Source organism: Esox lucius, chromosome 14, assembly GCF_011004845.1.
Source record: "Esox lucius isolate fEsoLuc1 chromosome 14, fEsoLuc1.pri, whole genome shotgun sequence".
In the NCBI taxonomy this organism is placed as follows: Eukaryota; Metazoa; Chordata; class Actinopteri; order Esociformes; family Esocidae; genus Esox; species Esox lucius.
The window spans coordinates 22,133,444-22,157,413 of record NC_047582.1 but is presented as its reverse complement, the minus strand read 5'-3'; the positions used below and the strand labels follow the sequence as shown (position 1 = coordinate 22,157,413).

The 23,970-nt window shown below is 41.5% G+C and overlaps 1 protein-coding gene across 5 annotated transcripts in view; it reads right to left on the bottom strand.

Moving 5' to 3' along the window:
* Nucleotides 1-724: 724 nt before the first annotated feature.
* The window catches only part of unc5da (unc-5 netrin receptor Da), a 265,603-nt gene continuing 242,357 nt past the window's right edge, over nt 725-23,970 (bottom strand). For 4 of the 5 annotated variants that reach the window (XM_010878072.5, XM_010878073.5, XM_010878074.5 and 1 more), the window contains 6 exons: nt 19,572-19,746; nt 15,289-15,519; nt 11,915-12,064; nt 7,838-8,002; nt 6,560-6,738; nt 725-2,625 (listed from right to left, as the gene is read on the bottom strand). In XM_010878072.5, the coding sequence (XP_010876374.1) occupies nt 2,400-2,625; nt 6,560-6,738; nt 7,838-8,002; nt 11,915-12,064; nt 15,289-15,519; nt 19,572-19,746 (1,126 nt within the window). In that variant the 3' untranslated portion in view covers nt 725-2,399. The remainder of the gene's footprint in view (nt 2,626-6,559; nt 6,739-7,837; nt 8,003-11,914; nt 12,065-15,288; nt 15,520-19,571; nt 19,747-23,970) is intronic. The other variant, XM_034297177.1, reaches the window with a different exon arrangement.

Genomic DNA, 23,970 nt, shown 5'->3' with positions numbered 1-23,970 from the left:
AGTAAATAAGATGTGATTATAGATCATGTATGCACGTTCATGGATTTAATTAAAGATAAATGCCTTTCATTGTTTACATTATATTTTCAGGATTTTCAGAACAATTTGTAATAGTTACATTTTTATTTAACCAAAAATACAAGAACTACTGTATGAAACCTATGAAGGTTCTCTTAGATTTCAAAGGTATGCTTCTTCCTAGTAAAGAAATGTGGATTATGCAAAAACGTCAGCTCAAAATAAAAGCGATTGTTCTAGAGAATGAAAATCTCAGTATATCTGACAAATGAATATAGTTATACAAAAATCTGCACTGATTAATTGTTTTCTCCAAATGAATCAAAAGACAACAGCTTGTGAGAGTTATAGATGATACACCAGAAAAACCCTCCAATACGAGCACTAGGCTGGATTCTCCCTAGGGCAGACAGACTTTCAAATCATGTTACACACACACACACACACACACACACCTGTAGGTGTGCACACATGCACCCACGTGCTCTCCGTGTGTGTAGATAGCTCTTTAAGACAACCCCTGTACTGACAGCAGTCGGCATGTGGTTTTCCATCCAGATATGTTTATGTGTGTGTGTTTGTGCATGCCGATAGTGTGTGTGTGTGTTTGTGCATGCCGATAGTGTGTGTGTTTGTGCATGCCAATAGTGTGTGTGTGTTTGTGCATGCCGATAGTGTGTGTGTGTGTGTGTGTGTGTGTTTGTGCATGCCGATAGTGTGTGTGTGTGTGTTTGTGCATGCCGATAGTGTGTGTGTGTGTTTGTGCATTCCGATAGTGTGTGCACAGAGTGGGTTTATACTGTTTGCATTTTAGATGAGCCATTTTAGTATGTCAGTTCATCTCCTTTGCAGCTCCTGGGTTTAAATGCTATAACAATGTGGGGAGCACCTCTGCCTCCTACCTGGGTGTCACACACACTTCTGATACTGAAAAGTTAACTATACTTAGGTTATGGCAAGGAAAAGCACCGCAAAATCCATGACAACACTACGACAGTACCGAACAGTCCTCACAGTTAAACCTTCATATTATTATTGTGTGGATGTGTGGGTCTGCACGGCCACCTTTTAAGGTTTGGTTTGCATTTTCAATTAGTCCGTTTTAAGTTATGCAGTTGTTCAATTAATTAGTCTGACTTGGCCTACATCACCACTGGGTTGGGAGTTTATGGGTTATAACAGCACATGTAATAACTTCAATAGATTTACTGACCAATACATTTAGATAAAAGAACAAAACAACATCCACCTGATAGGAAAGTGCCATGTTGCTTGTATTTCAATTGATGTCACCGATGTGGTAAGAAGGGATCCACTTTGACGTCCACTCATTCATTCACCTTCATGCTTTTCAGACAGGCGTCACCAGCGTGTCACCATAACCTTAACAGTGCCATTAAGTACAATTACACATCGGCTGGGTTCCCAAATACACACCAGCATACAAATCTAAATGCGTGTTCCAACACATTGCTTCATTCTAAGCCGTATGCTTGTGTGCCTTCTGGAACTGAGGAACTTCGTGGGCGACCCTGACATCTGTGAATCTAGTGGCATGGACCAAATGGCAGATTTGGCAAATTACTGTCACAAAACGTTTCCTAACATCTGAATAGGAATACCAAGACACAGCCTCATTCTCTCTGGTTTCACAGTAGGCATATGCACTGAACACACCGTCACTGTGCAGGGAAAACCACAGGAAAGGAAAATAGAACTAGAATTCATATCAAATGAAATACATTTTCACATCACATAAAGCATGTTGGCGGTCCAGGGGAATGGCCAGAGGGGTGGGGCCTAATTGTACAGGTTACGGGGAATGTTTCTTGTTGGTTTGCGGTTCACTAGCAGGAGACTTTTTGACTCTTGTGGCTTAGTCCCTATAGGTTAATTAGTTTCTTAGTTCCTGTCAACAATAGCAGCCCTCTTGTGACCACACCTCCAGCCTCCTCTTGAACCCCTCTTTCTAAGACACGGCTTATCCCTAATAACACTCTTACTTGCAACTTCTCTCCTCTCACCGTTCTCCCTTGGCCCTCTCCCTTGTCCCCATCTTCTGCTTTAACCCTCGGCCCTGGCCTACAGCCCTCGCCTCTTGAACCCTGTTCCTGGTCCTCATCTCACTCCTGTGTACCTTTCTCCTTCAGCACCCCTTGTGCCCCTGTCATCCTGTGACTTAAGTTACAGTACTTAACCCCCTGAAGTCCTTAGTCCACTCTGCTGTCTGTTCTATCCACCCATGGCTGGATTTGTCCCGTGCAGTCTGACCTCCTTCCCTGAAAGGGTCCATCCAATCCTCCCTGGTTTAGATGAGTCATTCCTCCTTGCCTTGTGGCAACCCACTGGGGCTCCAGGATCTCAGTCCCACTGTTTCCTTTTTAGGTGAACTCAGTGTCCAGCTCTTCAGTGCTGCGGCCCAGCGAGAGGCTGGCGTGCGTGGTGGTCATCCCAGTGGCCCTGCTGGATGTGGTGGAGTGGACCTTGCCAATCTCCTCCAGCGCACTGGCCAGAGAGTCCAAATCCCCCGTGTCCTGGTGCTGGGCCTCCCACAGGCTGAGGATCACAGCCGAGGGGCTATGCTGACGTGCAAAGTAACACAGATTCCTAGAAGGAGGGGAAGAGAAAGAGACAGAAAGACAGACACTGTTAATATAGGACGTCGAGGCTTGAGGAGTAGCTGACCGGATGATTCAGGTATGTTTGGGTAATTGTCCAATGATAAACTGGCTGGGGTTACTAAGGAAAATTATTGGAATACACTGCACAAAAGAGACGCTCATGAAAAGAAAGAACAGAAGACGTTTGTCGTATATTTCTAAGATACCGAGTATGACAGTCCAAATGGGGAATATCAAATTCAGATTGCAACTTTTCCATCAATGCCAGCTCACCAGATCAGCTGTTGTTACAACTTATATTCACCAGAGGGCACTGTTTTATCACAGTGCAGTCATCTCTCGTTCTCTTTCTCACTCTCCATTCCCCTCTCCACCCTTTCTCCCGTCAGGCGTGGTGAAGATGCTCCCACACAGCCAGAGAAATAATTGCAAAAATCCGCTTAACAAGGTAGAGACATTCTCATTACATGCTGCTAGAGGCTTTCACTGGTTAGAAAAATGGTCCCAAAATCATTCTCCGATTCCCAGAACGCCATGTTTGTTTTCCGGCACAGTTTCCTGGAAAATGATTTGATGCACATGGATTTTTATTGTCACACAGCTTTGGTCACCCTAATAATCACTGAACTTTTCCACCCCTTTGCCACACTCTCAAAGACAGAGGGAATCTCTGAGAGAGGCAGAGGGGCTGGGGAAAGAAATATAGAGATGGAAAAGAAGGGACAAAGAGAGGGTTGGCTGGCAATGACTGGGGAATATTTTAAAGTTACTGAACCACAAAAGCTACAACATCCTAATTAAATAATGCTCTGGCACCTACACCAGAAATAATTCAACTTGGGAAAGACGGGAAGTAAGTAAGGAAAGAGGGAGGATGGAGGGAGGGAAGGAAGGAAGAAGAGAGAGGGAAGAGAGGCATGTGGAGTTAATGAGGACAGTGTTTGAATGTGTACTTGTTCTCTTGTTCTCTCTGATAGCTCCAGGCTGAGTAGCCCATGGCTTGAGACCTCCGTTTACCAATATACACAATCTCCTCCAACAAAAGTGCATGTGTGTGTGATCCATAATGAGATCAGCTGTGTGTGTCCGTGGCCTGGTCTCTAGTGGGGCTTTTTGGGGAAAGCAGATTAGTACTGGCACAGTGGCAAAAGCACAGATTAAAAAGCAAACCAGTATGCAAATGATACGGGCACAGCCATCGGGAGATTTGGTAAACCGAGTGGATACAGTCAAGGTTGATTATTTTTCTCATTTTGTCATTACAAAATGAATAATTTGCATTGACCAAGCCAATAAAGCAAACAAACCAGACCTCAATACATTGCTGCACATGTAGCTTGCAGTGTCATTAAAAATCTGTCTTCATTACATGTATTCAAATCCTTAACCCCCCTTATGTTCTGGGTCAATTTGACCACAAATTGAGTTATAAATTACTAAAATAAAAGTGTATATAGATAGAGCATGACAAGACAAGGTAGTTCTGTCTGTCACCCACACCACCAACTCTGCATGGTGCTGATACCATTTTAAACATTCTCTGATCACCCATTCTCTCAATTCTTATCACATTGGGCACAGTTGGACTGCTGCAAACAGGATTTGAACTCTTGGCAGCGTTTGATGCAACTAAACTGCAGGGTACTGACGTCACCACTTCCCTATTTGGAAGCCTTCAATAGTTTTCAGTGGGCAAAAACAGAAGATGTTGGAAACAGAGTGGACTATGTAGCCTCCAACTGGTAAAAACATGTAGTGGTTTATTTTGGGTTAGTTATAAAAATCTTTACTTGACCCATGCTGATCACAGAGCTTGACAGTGAGCACAATTCCCTTATGAGGCTCAGAGGCTGAGAAAAAACTGATCTGATCAATTTGACCGGCAATATGATCCTTTCCAATGTAACACATTTTCCTGTGACCTTTTTGCACATCAATGCCATAGCCATGACCATGTTGCTAATATATTTTGTATATGAATATCTATGAGGGGTTGATCCGCAACTTAACGTAGAACTCTTTGTGACCTAGCAACAAGCTTCTTCATCCACAGGACTAGTGAGACCATCCCAATTACAGAAATGTACAATAACGCCTCATCAGTGTAAGAAGGCACAATGACTAAGTCTAAAATTAGCTATTTGTATGAACTAGTTGCCAGTTGTTGTTCAATGCACATGGCATGAATATAGTTGACTAACAACTTAGCAATGTGGTGTTCACAGGGCGTCGGCCATTGCGTAATGATCCCCTGATAACATTAAAAAAAGAATAGTTCCCTGTATGTCCCTAGGATTTCTTTAAAGACCATGTCACAAACATTGTTTATGACCTTCTATAGACTTACATCTGACTAATACCTAGGTCATAACGCGATGGTCCTAAGGGAACGCTCTTTATCGTTCTTATCATTCACTTTACTGAGGGACCGTTGTCTAGTTCCCTCTAAGTTCACTACGAAGCAACGTGCCAGAACCATTTTAGGATGTGCTCAGGACTTTAATGGTCATTAGAACGTTGCGTGATGGTCTGCTGAGGACATTGTCAGGATCATTTTTGGGTGTTCATTTAACTACAAAAAATATGTTTTCAAGACCGCCTCCGTGTGCCACAGAATGGTCCCATAAAATTGGCATGACCATGTGTCGTGTCTCCCACGGTCCCCTCAAGAGCAAACTCCCCACATTTTTGAGTTTATCTAGGGATGTTGCATAATGGTCCCCTGGACGTTTTGTGGATGTCCCCAAGAAAGACTTTAGAACATAGTTGAGATGTTATCCCGGTTCTCTGGACTTTGAGTTTTTGCATCTTCTCTGCATTTATAAAATGACTGCCAATTGCACTGGTAATTTTCTTATAAGTAAACTGATTCTCCTATTATTGAACCAGTTGGCTTATTTCAGCAGTATGATTTTCAGTAGATTTGTCAAATGCTGGTGGTGCAAATAATTTACTTTAACGTTACTCCATAATCTCGCTGATAAATGGAATAACAGTTTTTCAGGAAACGTGTTGCCATAGTAGGATTATTAAAATGCCGTGAACCCTGGGGTTGTTAGTTCCCAGATGAAGACATTATGAATAATAATAATGGTAGGTATACAATCTAATCATTCATGTCACCAGTGTCAATTAAAACATTTTGCCAAACGCACCGTCTATGTGGGTGTCCCTAACAACTCTATTATCATTGTTGCAAAGCAGCACTGTGGCTAGAAACATTTCTGCAATGCCTTTGGACCTGTAGCTAGTTAGTAAGCCCACGTCAGCCACAATGTTATCGAAGATCATGGAAACTAGTTACAAATGAGGATAGATACATTTCTGAAAGGTTTTTGTCAGCGCTTGTTGTTGCTGTATTTATACTTTGATTTCACAAACTCTTTATTAAAAACCAGAGAACTTTCAAAACCTTGGAATGGTCCTTCTTGTCAATGTAGGGGGAAAAATTCTTAAAGAGGACCTTCTGTGCAATATTTAAATAAGGAAAACAGTACATTATTTTCTTTCTGTGTTTGCCGTACTTAATGTACTGGGTCAAACTGACTCTCAATATAAACAATTCAAGACTTAGCGGAAGGGTTTCATTAAACGGAATAGAATGGTTGGTGCTATATTCCATGATGGCAACTACATTTGTAAGCACAGAACAAGCCAATAGAGCTTAATGTTGGACCAGCATTATATTATAAATGGGGATAGTAGTAAGGTACCGCAGACAAAAAGGTGTGTGTGGGATCAAGGTTCAAAAATACATGTTGGGATCAGAAGTCCCCACAAAGTCGCCACGTAAATCCTGAAAAATCGGTACCCATCTGTTTTTTGAAGGGCCAGGATTTGGGGTTAGGTTTAGAGGACATGGATGTCTGGTTTTCTGGTATCCACAAGGAAACAGAACGTGTGTGCCTTTGGTATCCCACCTGTCTATGTGGAGTTTCTGTGCGAGCAACTGCCAGTCCTTGCCCTTGGCGTTGGCGGTGTCAAAGGTGGCACAGATCCTCTGGCGGATGGACAAGGGAATCTTGAAGGCCCTGGAGCCTGTCTGAGATGTGATGGTACAGTCTGACTGAGTGAAAAATGGGACCACCTCTTTTTCACTCTGGAGGAATAAACCATTGCAGGATAAAAAAAAAGAAAGGTCAGGAGTCATAGCTTTTAACTTAGTTAAATAAATAATTTTGGTTTTCTTTGTCATACATTAATTAATTTCTACAGACAACATAGGATTATGTGGCTTTGAGGATTGAAACAATCTAAACGCCTGTGCAAGTTGCACTTAGCAAAGCCCTTTAGTTGAATCAGGAAATAAAAGAGCCTGTACTAATTATATACAGCATTTAGACAAGATTTTTTAAATCCCAAATTACTTACCGTATTGCATGCATAAAATTGTTAAATATACATGGGGACAATCTGCACCACATTTCAGTTCGATTATGTTGTGTTTGTTATTTTTAGGACCTACTGTAGAACTCTTGCACAACCATTTAGCCCTAGAGCTTAACTGTCATTCAATGTTATGCCCAGATCAGGTATCTAAATGATCCTGAAAAATTTTAATCTATTTAAATACTTGATTGTGAAGCATCTCTTGTTGCTAGCAAGCTTTGGATGCCACTTTAATCAGCAATCAATAGCTCCTCTGGTAGCTAGGTACCTGAAGCTAATGATATTACTGATAAAAGTAGCTGGAGCTCAACTCTATAGTGTCTGACACAAACAGATTGCTTGTTTTATTTAACATGACATGTTAGACATGTTGCCCTTAATCAAGAGTTAGTGTTATTGGAAAACAGACTATAGATCAGCGTCCCAGCTCGGCTTTCGATCAGCTGTGTACAGCAACAATTGATGAAACAGAAGTCTGGTGTTACGCTAATGTGGTCTGTTGCTACAACAGACAGCTAGCTTTATAAAACACCAATTAATGTTAACCAGCATCTCCTAATTTACCAGCCGTTTCTGGTATGTGCTGAAGCGGTTAGGACCATCCCTTTTTTATACTGTATCTATGACTAGAATATTATTGCCCTAGTCTTAATCCCCAAAATAATATTTTTTGTATTGGTGACCTGTCAAAAAAGCTTATGGGGACCGATTTGTCAGATTATACTTGGACATTGGGTCTTGCCCACATGTATGTACACATAGACCCGGACCACACACACACTTCCTACCATACAAAATCCTCCGTTTACCTTAACCACCGAAGTGTAGACCTGGAGGATCTGCTCCTGACCTTTGACCTGGCGCACGCTGATTTTACAGGACAGCTGTGATGAGGCGGGGCTGTAGCGCTCCAATGAAAAGGCACACTGCAGGGGGCGCTGGTTACTAACCCACACCTGAGAGAACGAGAACTCCTGGAGTAAGAGAGAAGACAGGGAAAGAAAGGGATATGAAGAACAAGGGGAGAGATAGATCCATGCATTACATAAACATGGCAAGAGTTAACATGTCGGCCCTCATAATGAATGCAGTGTTACTTTGGCAAAGAAATGTAATTTTAGAAATAACTCTGTATGGCAAGATGCAGTAATCACTACAATCACACGTTTTTTTTTTTCAAAATTGGGCCAATGCTGCCTGAGATACTGTGTGCAACAAAATATTTTCAGTTGACTAATGTAGTGTGCCTCTTTGGCAAATCAAATTAGATCCTTTGCTAAGAAGAAATGTATTAGCAATGTTGTGTTCATTCCTGGTAACTGTTCATACATACAAAAGTCTCCACATAATTTGCGGTAGAGTACGGTCCAATTGGCAGATTTCCTGCATGGTTGTGCCCTGAGCAAGTATGAACAAGTCAACAAAGCCATCTCGAGGTTGACCAGATACTACAGGAGATTCATACCTAACTTCGCCACAATAGCCTGTGCCCTGACGGCTTTGACCAAACATACTCCTCTGTTCCCTGGACTTCTCCAATGAGATGCTGGTCCAGACGGATCCCTCAGAGAAAGGTTTGTGGACCGTCACACGTCGTCGCAGGTGAGGAACATGCAGTCTAATTTTTAAGCCGGTAACTGAAGCCACGGGAACAGCAATATTCCACAGTGATTTACCTCTGGTAACCAACCATGCCCCGCATGGTTGGATGGCACGCAACAAGAACACGAACAGCTGGATTACTAGGTGGTTTTTGACATGGAAATCATTCTACTACTCTGTTGTTCACCGACAAGGTGACTAGAGGCCCTCTGGGTAGTCTACACCCCTAGCCAGAGGTCAGCTGAGCTGGGCTGGGGGGCATGTATGTACAGTTACATATGAAGCCATGTCGCAGTGGAGGGGTGCTATACAGCCACAAGATGGAGGCAAAGCCCAGATCTGCTGTCCACCTTTCCGCCTCCCCAGGCAAACACACCTGGGGCTGATAAGCCTCCATACACCTGCTGGTAATTGCCAATTAATTAGATAAGCCGCCTGGAAAAACTCTCAAAGAGAGATGGGCGTATCCGGAATACTCAGCATGAGTGCTGTTCATAAAGTGTTGCATTACATTTATAAGAGACCTTGTTTTTTACATCATAAAAGCTTTTGTTTTGTTTTGTTGAGTCCCAGAAGGACCCCTTTTCTTCTTTCCAATAAAGCCTTTTTCTTAAGCATATCCACAGATTTTGGACTGAGATTTTTAACTGCACCACAACAAGCACCTACACTCCTGTGGTGATTTGTTACCGTGGGAACAGCACGGGCAGACTGAGAGACTCTCTAGGACTGACTCAGGTTCAGATCCCAAACCCATTACTCTGGCTGGGTCCAGCCTCACCCCCCTGGCCAACTCCCTATTTTTTCTCTAAGCATGACGAATAACTTATTGGACCTCCGGGTTGCCAGACATGCTGCTGTGACCTGTTATCCTGGGCCGACGGCCCAATCCGCCACCTCCGACCACAGACTTGGGATCTGTGGTTTGGGGCCCTGAGTGCACCAATGTCTTGTCATTCCTTAAAGAGCTCTTTAAGCAGGGACAGTCTTTTTCCACCCTGAAAATCTACCCTGCAGCTAAATTGACCTGCCATGTGGGGATTAATGGAGTGTCCCCGGGCTGCACCACGTCGTTTGGGTTTTGGTAGGAGTAGTGCGGCTTTGTCGAGTGGTGAGACCTGGAGTGTCTGCTTGGCCCGGGTCCTGGGCGCACACACTGTTCGGCTCCTTTTCAGTTTCTAGATACTCAGTGGACATAAAGCTCTAGTCCTTTAAAACCACATTGCTTTGTGGCAGGTATCTGAACTGCATGAGATTGGGATTGATCAAAGTTTTAGATAACTAATCTGAAAAAAAGAATTTTTTGTACATATACTTCTATGTGTTGATTGGTCTTTCGGTGCCTGGCGAGCAGTATTTTATGTTTTCCAGAAAATCTAAATGTCAGAAAATCCATTATTGCTGACCTTATGGGTCCTTGAGACAAATGTTCATGGTCTATACAGAATGTCATGATTTTAATAACAATGCCCGAATAAACCCTCCCCATGTTCCTCTGCTTATGTCTAATTTTATCTTAAAACTTTACACATTAATAAAAAAATTAATATGCACTTGATTTAATTGAGGTTCATTTGTTCTTTAACCCTAAAGCGGCATTTGTTCATTTAAATTTCATGCATGTTTTATTATTTTTTGTTTTAGTGGAACATGATTTCCATAATCTAAGCCATGATTTGCATCATTTAAGGACAAGTGTGTCCCAAAGTTGACAGGTTTATTAATCCCTTCACCACTCTCTGAAAATCACCTTTGGAGTTTTTGTCAGCAATACCTGCACTTATTTTACTTTTTAACCCCAAGGTCAAGGGTCTCTTTAGGTACTCAACAACCTAAGCTAATCAATGAGCAGAGTACAATCAGCAGCCTCCTGGGGATAACTGTCAATTAGCAAAAGGAATTGGAGAGGTCCAGTATGAAATGCAATTCCTAATCAACATTCTGTCCTTGAAAATCACAGTAGTTTCTTTCCCACTGTGTCATCATAGTTTCAGTGACAAACAAAGCCCAACTACGAATCAATCTCCTGGGATCCTTCAAACAATATAATGATACATAACGACGTGAAAGCTACCTATAAGAAAATGTGTAAGCAGCATACTAAATGGCACCACACTCCACTTTATTCCTCTCGTCTTATTTTTTACCTCCAACCCTATATCTATGATGTCTTTCCAGGCAACTGACCAGCCTGAGGGAGAGAGCGATGAGAACGCCCCGGCAGACGATGCATCGCCCCCAGGTGATGCCTGGCCAATAAGCATCCCCTCATGGAGCTCCCAGATACATGTCAACAAGCGGCACGGTTCTGAACGACAACAGTAATGGATTCAATCCTATGCGATATAAACGAGAGCTTCTTCAACTTTACCTTTCACTGTGTTGACATTCTGAAATCACTAATCACACTTAGCAGTTTATCCCACTAAGCATGGTATCCTTCAGAGCGGATTTCTTTGGAACACCCAGTGTATATTCAGTGTTAATGATCCAAGTATCGCACACACAGTTCACACAGACAAGCATCCAAGCACACACACACACACACACAAATGCGCTACATTAAATCCTTTTACCACTCCAAAAATGGCCTGTTAAGGGCCTTCAAAAGATCAGAATTGTCTGAATGCAAGGATCTTACACTCTCTCTGACCCCTGTATCAATCGGTCTCTCTCCTTCTCTCACTCAAAGTGCTGGTTGGTATTCTGCTAATGGGATGTCACCGGAGGGCATAACATCACAGAGTTACACTGAAACATGCACCACGCACACCCCTGGGATGATAAGGAAATGTGTGTGCGTGTGTGTGTGGAAATCATAATTAATTCTGGTGTATGTATCTGTGTCTGTGGCAGAGGTAGTTCCAGTCTCCTGTTGCTGTGCCCTAACCACAGTCCCTGCACTTTGATGTGACCGCAGAGGAAGAAGAAGCCATGGCTGATGGAGGGAGGAAACAAACACCAAACACTCTGACCCACACACCTGTCCCCAACACAGTCACCCCACCTCCTCTGTCCTGGACACAGCCACCCCACCTCCTCTGTCCCCAACACAGCCACCCCACCTCCTCTGTCCCCGACACAGCCACCCCACCTCCTCTGTCCCCGACACAGTCACCCCACCTCCTCTGTCCCCGACACAGCCACCCCACCTCCTCTGTCCCCGACACAGTCACCCCACCTCCTCTGTCCCCGACACAGTCACCCCACCTCCTCTGTCCCCGACACAGCCACCCCACCTCCTCTGTCCCCGACACAGTCACCCCACCTCCTCTGTCTCCTACCTGGCAGGTGGTGAATGGTTTGATGCTCCAGAGGAACTGGGGGACATCCTGGATGGATAGCTGCAGACTGAAGGAGTTCCCCCTGAACAGCAGTGTCTTAGGCTCCTCCAGGAGACGACCACCTCTCACCCGCTCTCCCAACACCACGTCCTGATGGGTGGCATTGTGAGGGGAGAGGCAGGGTGAGGTAGAGAGTGGAAATGGAGAGTGGGGAGGTGGAGAAAGAGGACAGCAAGTGGGAAGAGAGGCAGGAAGCAGAAGATGGGGGAGGAATTCAGGGTTTGGAGGAGAGGGGAAATGTAGAGAAAGGGAGAATGGAAAGGAAAATGTTGAGGAAGTGAAGATGAGATGAAAAGTGGTCGGTGATGACAATAATTCTGTTAAACAGATTAAAGGACATAGCACACCACATCTAAAGCTAATGTAATGTAGCTAATGAAAAAATAAACATTCATTCCGGTGTCTTCGAAATATTATCTTACTTCACATATTTGATAATACAACTCCATTTTCTCCTTCAGCAACACAACATACTGGATAGAAAAATACTGAAGTGCTCTGAACAAACCCTGCCCCTGAAGATCTGGGTAGACTTGCCATTCAGATAGCTTCCTTTGCAAGAGAATGTGGAATCATTGCTTAAAAAGTGTTTTCCACCTGCTAAAAATCATTATATTAAAATAAATGCCTAATAAATGCCTAAAACAATAAATGCCTAAAACAAACAATTACATTAAAACAAAGCAAATCCTGTCATTAAAACATCCAATAAATCAGGTGCAAAATAGGTTTTCCACCAAAATGCTGTCTTTGTTTAATTAATTGACTTCACTTGAAGAAGCCACACACAAAAGACAGAAATCAAGCCTCATCTTCCCTAAAATAATTTAGTATTGATGAAAGGACTTAGGTGATTTCGCGCTTTATAGGTTCTCATCTGTGGGTATTGTTGTGTGCTCCTCCAGGGAGACTGATGGTATTAGTGTGTGAGTGTACGTGACACTGCTTATGTGACACTGTGTACGCACCTGCATGTGTGTGTCTGCCTTCTCCATCATGAAGGGAAAGGCATGGAGAAATAGAAGAATCGCAACCTTGATCGATTCATTGCTGGGTATCACAAGGGAAATCATTTGTTGTATAAAGCCCAAACAAAAACCATCAAAACGGGACAAATGAACAAATAAACAGGGTAGAGTGACGAAGAGAGAGAGAACTGACTGGTGGGTTCCCCAAAATGCAATTTCTCTTTTTTCACCATGCAAGGCTTCCCTCTGACTGATGTGCTGACCAAAGCTTCACTTTGGTGAGCCAAACTCTGTCACCTCACAACCTCTCTGGAGGATAACACACAGGCTCAAAGCAACTGGATGCCATCAGGGCTGTGTATGCGTCTGTGTGAGAGAGAGACCCCATGGCTCACTGGTTCATAACTCAGAGTGTGCACGTGTTTTTGTGTGAATGAGGCAGAAAGAGAATAAAGGTTGTCTATATTAAAGCGAATAAGAGTATGATATAATTTTCTTCTTGTGACAAGGCCATAGCTACTTCTCGACTCATACCGTTCATGCATCACCTATCTCTCACACACTTGCTCTCCCTCACTCTCGTGCTCATTCTCTCAATGCCCAGGCTGTCACAGGGAATGGAATGCTAAAGCACTCTTAACTCAATACAAATATTCTGGGAAGGCAACCTTGCAGCGTTGACTCTTGTCTTTGTAATTAAAAGTTCCTCATTGTCTCCTAGTCATCTAGAAGCATCTCTCTCAGCGGCTGCGTGACTGGACTTCCTGATCTCAACTGAAGTGCAAAATCCGACAGAAAAACCTCTTCTAGGCATAACCACCAGACTTGACATATGCAATCAGACATGTTTTCTGAGAAACACTCACCTGGCGGGGATGGAAGGAGGTCCCACACACCAGAGATGGGCAGTATTTCTGTTACATGTCTTTGAAATATGTGTTGAAACGACATTTGAGTATGTGCTGATTTGTATTCCACTGGCTTAAATCGCAAGGCCTTATGTAATTTTTTATTTTATTTTTTACAAGCTGCTGATGTTTTGCTAAGGGATGGAGCTCTTTATAATGCCCATGTTTTGTAAGTATGCATTGTTACATCAGCATTTTGTTCATTTACAGTGCTTTCGTTAAGTATTTTTTTTATCTACATACAATTCCCTATAATGGGAATTGTATGCCTATAAAAAATAAATGTTTTGGAAGGTTGGCATCTTTGGGAGCAATCACAGCATTGAGTCTTGAGTATGCCTGTCACAACTCCCTCCCCGGGGCCTGGGCTCCGGCGGTCGGCATCACCGGCCTTCTGAAGCCACCGCCCCCTTCCCTCGTTTGTGTCATTATGTTGAGTATATATTTGTCTAATTGTTAGGGCGGTTTTGTGGGTTATTGTTTGCTGTGAAAGATGCTCTGTCGACTGCTATATTCTTAGGTTTTTACTGGGCACATTACGTTTGTTCAGTGTGTTCAGTGTCTGCCTGTTTGGCATCATCTATGCTCGCTTCACCAAAATTGTTGATCCTCAAACTGTCAGATTTAACATAATCTTCTTTTCTCCCCACAGATGATCAATGGGTATAAAGTCCGAGCTTTGGCCACGCAAGGAAACTTGCAGACTAGTCTTGAAGCCACTTCAGCATTGTCTTGGCTGTGTGCTTCAGGTTGTAATCATGATAAAAGATCTTGTGTCTGTGCCCCAGTTTTAGATATTGTGTGCTCTTGATCAGGAAGCTCTGTTAGAAGCTCTGTTAGAGTGGCAACTGGGGGTCTTGGTCACATCCCTGACCTAGGTCCTTCTCGCCCAGTTACACAGTTTGGCCTTATGGCCATCTCAAAGAAGAGTCTTGGTGGTTCCAAAGTTCACAATGATGGAGCTCACTGTGCTCTTAGGAACTTTCAATGCTTTATAATTTTTCTCATATCCTTCCCCAAATCTATGCCCTAAGGTCTATGAAGAGTTCTTTAAACTTAATTTCTTTGGTTTTTGCTCTGACAGTGTGGAATGTGGGACCTTATAACGACAGGTGTGTACCTTTCTAAATAATGTCCAATCATGGCCAAGCGGCCTCCAATGAAGTTCTAGAGACATCTCAATGATGATCAAAAGACACAGGATGCCACTGACCTCAATCATGTCAAATAGTCTCAATACCTGAGATTTTTCATTTTCAATAAATTGGCACAAATTTCCAAAAACATGCTTTGCTTTGTCTTTATAGGATACTGTGTGTAGATTGATGGCACCTATTCTATTCAACTATTATAAATGATGTCTATAACAGAACAAAACATATCACCGCCATAGCAAGGAAAAAAATCATCCACCCCTCCTAACCCATCCGCAACACACCTGGAATGCGCAGGGTGTGTCGTCGACACAGTACACCCTGAGGTTGTATCCAAGAGGGTTGCTGTTGTCTGCACTACCAAACACAGCCAGTCTCAGCCTCTTCATAGCATCCTGGGTCAGTGGCTCCCCAACCAAGACGTAGCGCCCAGGACGCTCCAACAGTAGGTGGCAGCATTGAGCCTCGAGCAAACAGTAGCAGGAAGTGCTCTCTTCCTCCACTGACATCACTTCCTGTTAAAGAACAATAGAGAAGAAAGGGGCAGATTGGTGCATTTTGTTGATTATGTTTGATTTGGCATTTTGCTTATTATGTTTGATACAGGAAAAAGGCTGTAAGGAGTAATCAGTACAGTACATAAAGAGGAATATGATAATCACACAACAGTATGCATAGGCTTATTCTGCTCAATTCTGTGTTCAATTCCCCACCAAAAACCAACTAAGCCAACCTTCCCTGCGACCATGTGGCCCTAAGCTTATAAGGCATGGTTAAACCCTAAAGCCAGCCTGTATAATATAGTAAAGAATTCCTCTGGTCCAGCTTGCTACAACTGGCCCATTACCTCTGCAGCAGGCATGAGGGATCTACAGTTTATACAGCTCATCCCCAACAGACAGACAGCCAGTCAAATGTCTCCACCGTAAAGCCAAGCCGAATTAAGAGAAAGGTGAAAGAGAGGAATGCAACAGAGAGGAATGAGATGGAGACAAGCAGAGAGGGTAGTAGGAGAAACATGCCTTCCTTCTCTGCTAATGTCACTAATTCAAGTGATAGTTCAAATTTGAAGAGTCTTCCCTTGCATTTTGCCTGAGATAACTGGCTCATTATTTTACAGAAAGAGAGGCAGGTTGCGTCAAAACAAGTGACACCTCACTCTCACTCTCTCTCTCTTGATTTCTATTTAGGGACATCTATCTTGTTCTCCCTTTCTCAATTAATTACATTTTAATTACCAATTTCTCTCTCCTCCTCTTCACCATCTCTCCCCCATCCTCTCTCTCTCTATATTTCACCCCCACCTTCTCATTACCATTTATAACACACACATTTGTCCAATGGTCTGTCATAGCTGCCTTTTCTACATGGAACATCTCTCGCTGGCAAATTACATCCTGTGTAAATGTCATAGGCAGTGAATAGGCACAAAGAGTTCTGAGCTCTCAGGTCACCTCAGTCTAGATGAGGTCCTGGTCGCTCTCATAATTTTTTTTTACAAGGTTAGTTATACATTAAAATATCATTGCTGATATTTCCGCTGGGATGTATAGATAGAGGTGGATTCATGGAGAGAAATGGTTGGTGTGAATTGATCGTGGATTTCTAGTGTAAAGTTATAAGAGGCAGAAATAAAGAGTTTAAATGTTTTTCTGAGAGGTTTGGGTGATATTCAAACAGCTAGCGGCTGGGAGAAACCACATAATGTAAGAGAAGGCATAGACTTGAGCTTTCAGTACCTTTCAACAAAGTCCATGCTAACATGACTAAGTAAAATAGACTGCTCAATGAACAAGACCAGCTACTGATGCTCTTGGCTAATATCACGATCATCTGGGTCAGTAATCAAGAGGCCACTGATTGTAATCCCAGAGCCTACAAGGTGAAAAACCCTGTGGTTCTGTTAGATAAGACAGTTAACCTTAATTGCTCCCAGGTAATTGGTGTAAACAGGAATCTGTTTTTACCATAAATACCTAGTAAAATAACTGCACGGTAATAAAAGTTGTCAAAACAGTTTGATGTGAATAATGTGTGGAATTGAGATTAGGTGACTGTATCCTATTTTCTGACAAATGTTTTAGGGAAAAAGACAAGAGCAATGAATCTCCCTTTTATGTACTTAAAAAATAAATTGAAATGACTTGTTGTCTCAGTCTAGTATCTGGAAGTGCTTAATCGGATGTAAGCATATTGGGTGGCATTTTCCTTGCACATTAACAGTCCAAACTGCAAGCCAAGCAGTGGAAAATAACTGTAACATTTAAAATACCACATTAACCAAACACATTTTTGAATGCAACCCAGAGGCTAACACATTAAAGGGACAGTGCCGTAAAATAAAGATTGAAAGGTTGAAACTAGGGTGTTGCTACAGAGGCAGCTAAAAAAAACTAGTGTCATAAATTAACATTTCAATGGTTGACAATCATCATTAGGTTACACATGCAATTGCATGCTCTCTCATAACCTGAGATATCTGTGGTATTGTGTTGTGTGACAAAACAAATCTTGCAGTTTTGAACCTTTTTTGTACCCCGCATTACTAAGGTTAAATCAACTTACTGATATGGACAGGTGGATGAATGATCTTGGCAAATTAGATATGCTCACTAACAAGGATGTAAACAAATTTGTTCACATAAATATTACACATAAATTGATTTAGTTGAAAAACAAAGATAATAAAGAATATACATCTATATGGGGTATTCAAAATAAATGTCGAAAGACTGCTTTAAAGCAAAATACACATTTCCAATGTGGTCCTTATAGATATTATAAAAGGATAGTTTTACAGTCTTGGTCCAGTTAAAGATGCATTCTGGGATATTTGGCAACATGTTGTAGAAGCGCCAGTATTGAGCCAAAAGGGGTCCCCAAACAATATTGTACTATGTCATGTATGTGCCGATACATGACCCATGTTGTTAAACCCACTCTCCTTCAAGTTTAAAATTTCATACCTGATTGATTGTGAAACTAATTATACAACCCTGTTTCCAAAAAAGTTGACACTGTAAAAATGTAAATAAAAACGTAAATAGGTAAAGGTGTACTTATCATTTAAACCCTATATTCAATAGAAAATAGTACAAAGACAACATGTCAAATGTGGAAACTCAGACATTTCATTGCTTCTTGAAAAATACATGACCACTTTGAATTTGATGCCAGCAAAATGTTTCAAAGAAGCTGGGACAGAGGCAACAAAAGACTGGAAAAGTTGTGTAATGCTAAAAAACTAAACTAAAAAACGAATTAGGTGAATTGACAAACAGGTCAGTAACATGATTGGGTATTAAAAGATTATTCCATAGAGGATGGGTCTGTCAGAAGTGAGGATGGGGAGGGGTTCACCTCTCTGTGAAAGACTGCGAGGGCAAATAGCGCCACAATTTAAGATGAATTTTTCTCAACCTAAAATTACGAAGAGTTTGGGGATCTCATTTTCTATGGTACATAATATCGTTACAAAATTCAGAGAATCCGGAGAAATCTCTGTATGCAAGGGACAAAGCTGAAAACCAATATTGAATGGACGTGATATTTGGACCTCAGGCAACACTGCATTAAAAACAGGCACGATTCTGTAGTGGACATCACTGCGTGGTTCTTTGAACACAGTATATCGCTGTATCCATTAATACAAGTTAAAACTTAAACATGCAAAGATGAAACCATACATTAAGAACATCCTGAAACACTGCCGCCTTTAAGATGGACTGAGGTGAAGTAGAAATCTGCCCTCAAACAGAATTGGACATTCTTTTTGGGAATCTGTGTCCTCCGGGCTAAAGAGCAGAAGATCCTCCCGGCTTGTTATCAGCAGACAGTGCAAAAGCCAGCATCTGTGATGGTATGGGGGTGCATTAGTGCAAAAGGCATGGGTGATGGCACTTCTGTGAAGCCACCATTAATGCAGAACAATATATACAGGTTTGGAGCAACATATGCTGCCATCTCAACAATGTATTTTTCAAGGAAGGCCTTGCTTATTTGCCAAACCACATTCTGCCTGTACTACAACAGCATGGCTCTGTAGTAAAAGGGTCCGGGTGCTAAACTGGCCTGACTGCAGTCCAGACCTGTCACCCACTGAAAACATTTGGCGCATTATGAAATGAAAAATACAACAAAGGAGACCATGAACAGTTGAGCAGCTGAAATCCTATATCAAGCAGAAATGGGAAAACATAATAAGAGAGTATTGTTAAAAGAAGAGGTGATGTAACAGATCTTCCAAAAACAATAACATTTCTCAGTTTCAACATTTAATATGTTGTCTTTGTACTATTGTCTATTCAATACAGAGATTAAATGATTTGCACAACATTGCACTCTGTTTCTGTTTACATTTTACACAGCGACACGATTTCTTTGGAAACAGTATAGTAGATAATGCACATACAAACAACTTATTACAAACCCTGCCCAAAATGGGAGGTTTAAAAAATAGTTAGTAATTCGCAAAAAGCCCATAATGGATCTTTGAGTGTTCTTCCATGAAAGAACTGTCACTATGTTAATCTCCCAATGTTCTGAAATGTTTTCTGGATTATCTTACCTCCCATATGTTATCTTGTGTCTGCCTCTTGAGCCGGATGCTCCACTTGTCAGCAGCGACCTCAGCGCAATGGGCTATTGTCAACGTGACTGGGCAGGAGAGGTCAAGGCCCGGTGGACCATATGTGACCTCGGGGCTAAGCACAACCTCTTGGCTCTCCTCTGATGTGGTATTGCTAAAAACACAAATTCGGCAAACATTAGTGCGGGTCAGGAGAAGGTTTTTCGAGGTAGCATTCTACTGTGCAGGGCAGACTTAGCATCAAGTACCCAAAACACATCTATCAACAGCATATCAACATGAGAATGTAAGAGATAAAAGACATGACATAGACCAGCCCTTTTCCCAACTCTTTCTAAAATAATAGATAGTCCTCTCTCAAAGGTCATTAAACAGCTAGAACGTACACGTCAAACATTCCATCAAGGATAGCACCATAACAGCAAGGCTCCACCAAATGTCTTTGCTGGTTTTATAATGGAGAAAATCCAGACTGCAGGGTTACAAAAACAATACCCCTACAAAAATAATTATCTACTTCAACCCAAGAGCAGAACTATTACAGACCTAAACACATCTATATGGGTCTATGGGTTTTCATTACAACAATTTCCCATCAAAGCCTTTACGGTTTGCAAACATTAGCATAGTCGATTGAGAACAGTTCTCATTTTCAATGACATAATGCAGAACACAGATCATCATTTATTGCACACTGTAAAATAATTTATAAAATAATACAAATGAACCAATAAACACTCTATACTGTAAGGAAAATACATTACAAACATTTAATGACACTAAATCAACATTAAATTACACTAATAAACATTAAACATTAAATGAACACTAAATACAGTGGGACACATGCAGATAGGTGTGGAGTATTCAGTAGGTGCAACTAATCCTGTAATCTGTATTGTTCTATTGTTTTTATAATAAGTCTTGTTTTTGTTATAAAATAACAACTCTCTGATCATTGTGAACCAATAACTTTCATTACCTTCAAACATAGCAGAATGATAGATTAATGATGGATTAATATATCTCTAGGGGCCCCATATATGGGAATACATTAATTCATCTTTATTCTATATACCATAATAAATAACGTAATATGATACACACACACTTTATTGAACAGCCATGCATTTGGAGATATTCTGCCAAATATTTATATTCACAGCATACAAACCACACATGTAAACCGTGATCCATAAATACACAGCATACAATCCACACATGGATACAACAATTTTGGCAGTATTTAATCTCCATAAATGTATTTGTTAAGTAATATTTCTGGAGTAAAAACAGTGTTTTTTGGGTTCCCATGTGATGCGGCAGCCTACATTGCATTGGCTAGCAATGCCACTGTTGGCTTTGAGTTCTTTGACTAATTGTGCTCTAGCTACATAACTTGCAGGGTTCAGAATATCTCAGGCAGATCTGTAGCCTCAGAGTTCAAATGAAGTTGCTGATCAAGGGAACTCGACCTCACAAGCACTGACTCCGGTAACAGGACTTTGAGGAAACGTCAATATTCAACTTTTCTGAGCCAGTTCGGAGTTGCTTAAATGAGACAAGGTTGTGAGTACAATTTAATTTCAGAAAATTATTGAGAAAAGTGGTTAAAAAATAACAGTATAAGTAATAAGTAAAATAATATATTTTTTACCACTGCCCTAATTTATTTTTTAGTAATTACCAGGGTCTTTCCAATCCATGTCTAATCAGTGAATCGTTGATGCTGTGATCTCTCATCTACAGAATAAATCAGCCAAAAGTGGTGTGTGTGAGAATGATAATGTTTTCTTGCATGAAGGTTAAATAAAAAAAGACTTGCTTCTTGTATCAGAGGTGATAGATTGGTGGTCGTAATATTTGGATGGATGGGCCAGTAATGGAAGCTTTGGTGAACAGCCTAACTGTATATGGCCTACATGGACAGTTTGGCTGTTGGGAGGGGAACGTGCTTTTGTCTTGATGTCAAGAACCTTTACAATGTTTGAAGATAGAGTTTTGGCATTTAGCCGTCAACTGAACCTCTTATAGTAAAAAAAATAAAAATAAAATAAATGACAATACTTGGCTTGCATTCACCAGCTCTACAGGGATTAAGCCATTGGTACAATTTCATCGAGGCCACACTTTAGCAGTTTTGTTTTTTATGTGCCCAAGGCATGTCTTGGCCTGAAACTGGGAAACAAATCCAGTACTGTTATTGTTCTACCTGGAATGACCTACAGTTTAGGTTAAAAAATCTAGTGACATTGAATAATTGTAAATCTATGATAACGTCTGTGGTGGATAAAGGTGGTTGTAAATGTTTTGACCTTTAACCTTATGTATAATTATGAACTGGGGGAATCTATGTTTTACATTGTGATAGTATGTCATTTCTGTGTTTTCAATTAGTCCTGGAAAAAAGCTCAACCTGTTTAAACAAAAATTACATTAATAAATGACATAAAAGAACAGCTAATCAACACTCAATACTCCTCAAATTCCAATGACCTTACGATCTGACACCTAAATTCTCAGTCAGATAACACAGATCTCTCACTCACACTATGTCATCAGTCGGATATCTGAAGAGGTCTCCTGAAATTGTGTTAAGACCCACGGGTTGTAAGTGTTAAAAAGTAACCACACTTCAAGGCACTAACACTTCGTGGGAGTTTCACTTTAAAAAACAAAAGCAACAACCCCTTGGATATCATGCACTGTCTCCATCAGAGAATAAAGTTCAGGTTAGTCACTGAAAAACACCTTATTAGATTGTTGAGCCAGTGCTTAAAGGATGGATGTTTCGGGCATAGTGACTCATCAGGTGCACCTCCGCTACAGACATGGGGCATTTAATACACTGAAGAACACAAACTTGTGTGTGTGTGTATCCGGAATTATAGGCTCTCCAATTCCTTTCACACATTTTTCCACCCTTCTCAGCACCTCTGAGTGCTATCTGTCAACACCAGATCTCTCAAAGCCATATCAGACCTTTGCTAAGGGTTAGAGTTATGGTGGAGGCAATGTGGAGACTTCACACACATAGAGAACCCACTAAGGCCTGGAGGGGAAAAGACTAACATCTCAGTTTCCATACTGCTGCATGGGAGCCACTAAGGCTTGGCTGATCGATTCCTATTATACAGCCGAGTGGAAAGACACCACCAACCACCTCATGTAGATGCCTTCGGTCTAAAGACTGAATAGAAATACAATTTTCAATTTCTTCCAGGGTCTCTCCAAGCGCTTGTCAAATGATATGGCGTGATTGACACCTCAGTGGCGCACTGCCCCCCAGGCTCCTCTAACGCAAGGCAAGAAGTAAACAGTGAGTAGCCTTATCGGGACAAGACAGCGACCTAAAGGTGGGGGCTCAGAGAGGTTGGGGACTGTTTAGAGGAGCGCACACCCCACATAACAGACCCCTAATCTCTGAGGAGTAAACTATAGATGACCTTTCATTCCTATCTTAACCCTCGTCTTCGGGGATGCTCAAAAGAGACGTGTGGCGGGAGGGTGTAGAACAAAGATTATATCCTCATTTGATGCCAAGTGGCAATCAATGTCACTTTTTTCCAACTGTTACTAGACCCTGGGTTAAACCTGCTGGCATGTTTTCATCCACATGTTTCATCCACATTTTTGTGGATCTAACAGTATAATGTTCCTTATATATTTATTATCTGCGGTGCCTTTTCTGCTGGAGAAATAGCTTGGTGAGAGTATTGACAGCAGTGTTGTTAATTCACTTGTGAATGGCTCTTTATTCCAAATGTAACAATTGAATGTGCACCACTCAGGAAGCAGAATGTAATTTAACAACATTTAATGAACACATTCTACACATTATAACATCAATGATTGGTAACTAATGTGTTGTTACCAATGCCACAAGGTAGTAACAAAAACAAACCTGACACCAGAAATCCACAGCTCGATAGTTGTTGGCTCAGTCAGCAAATGTAAAGAATCAATCTCCTACTATAGTATACCCTCCCCTGTATGTATCACTGTTTATATTCCCCCTGTATGGCTGTTGGATTTAATTTCTAAAACATTTCGGAAGAGGTTTCTGATGCAGTCCAGTCATGAGTGTGCAAACGGCACGCAGTAACAGCATTAAAGAATACACACCAAACTTGTCTCCTATAGTTCATAGATTGCACCTCCATATCTTCGTCGCATATATGGGCTTATAACTTTAAAAACATTTCTTTCAAATGGCAGTAGTGTCATTTGCAAGCTAGATAACGTTACACTGCATCTAAAAGGCATGGCCAACATTATTCTTCCCACTGGTCAAAAGTAATAATTTGCATTGACTCTATTGTTTTATGTAAATTTCCAGGTAACAAAGTTAACGTTTTTGAAAACTGATCATTAGAAT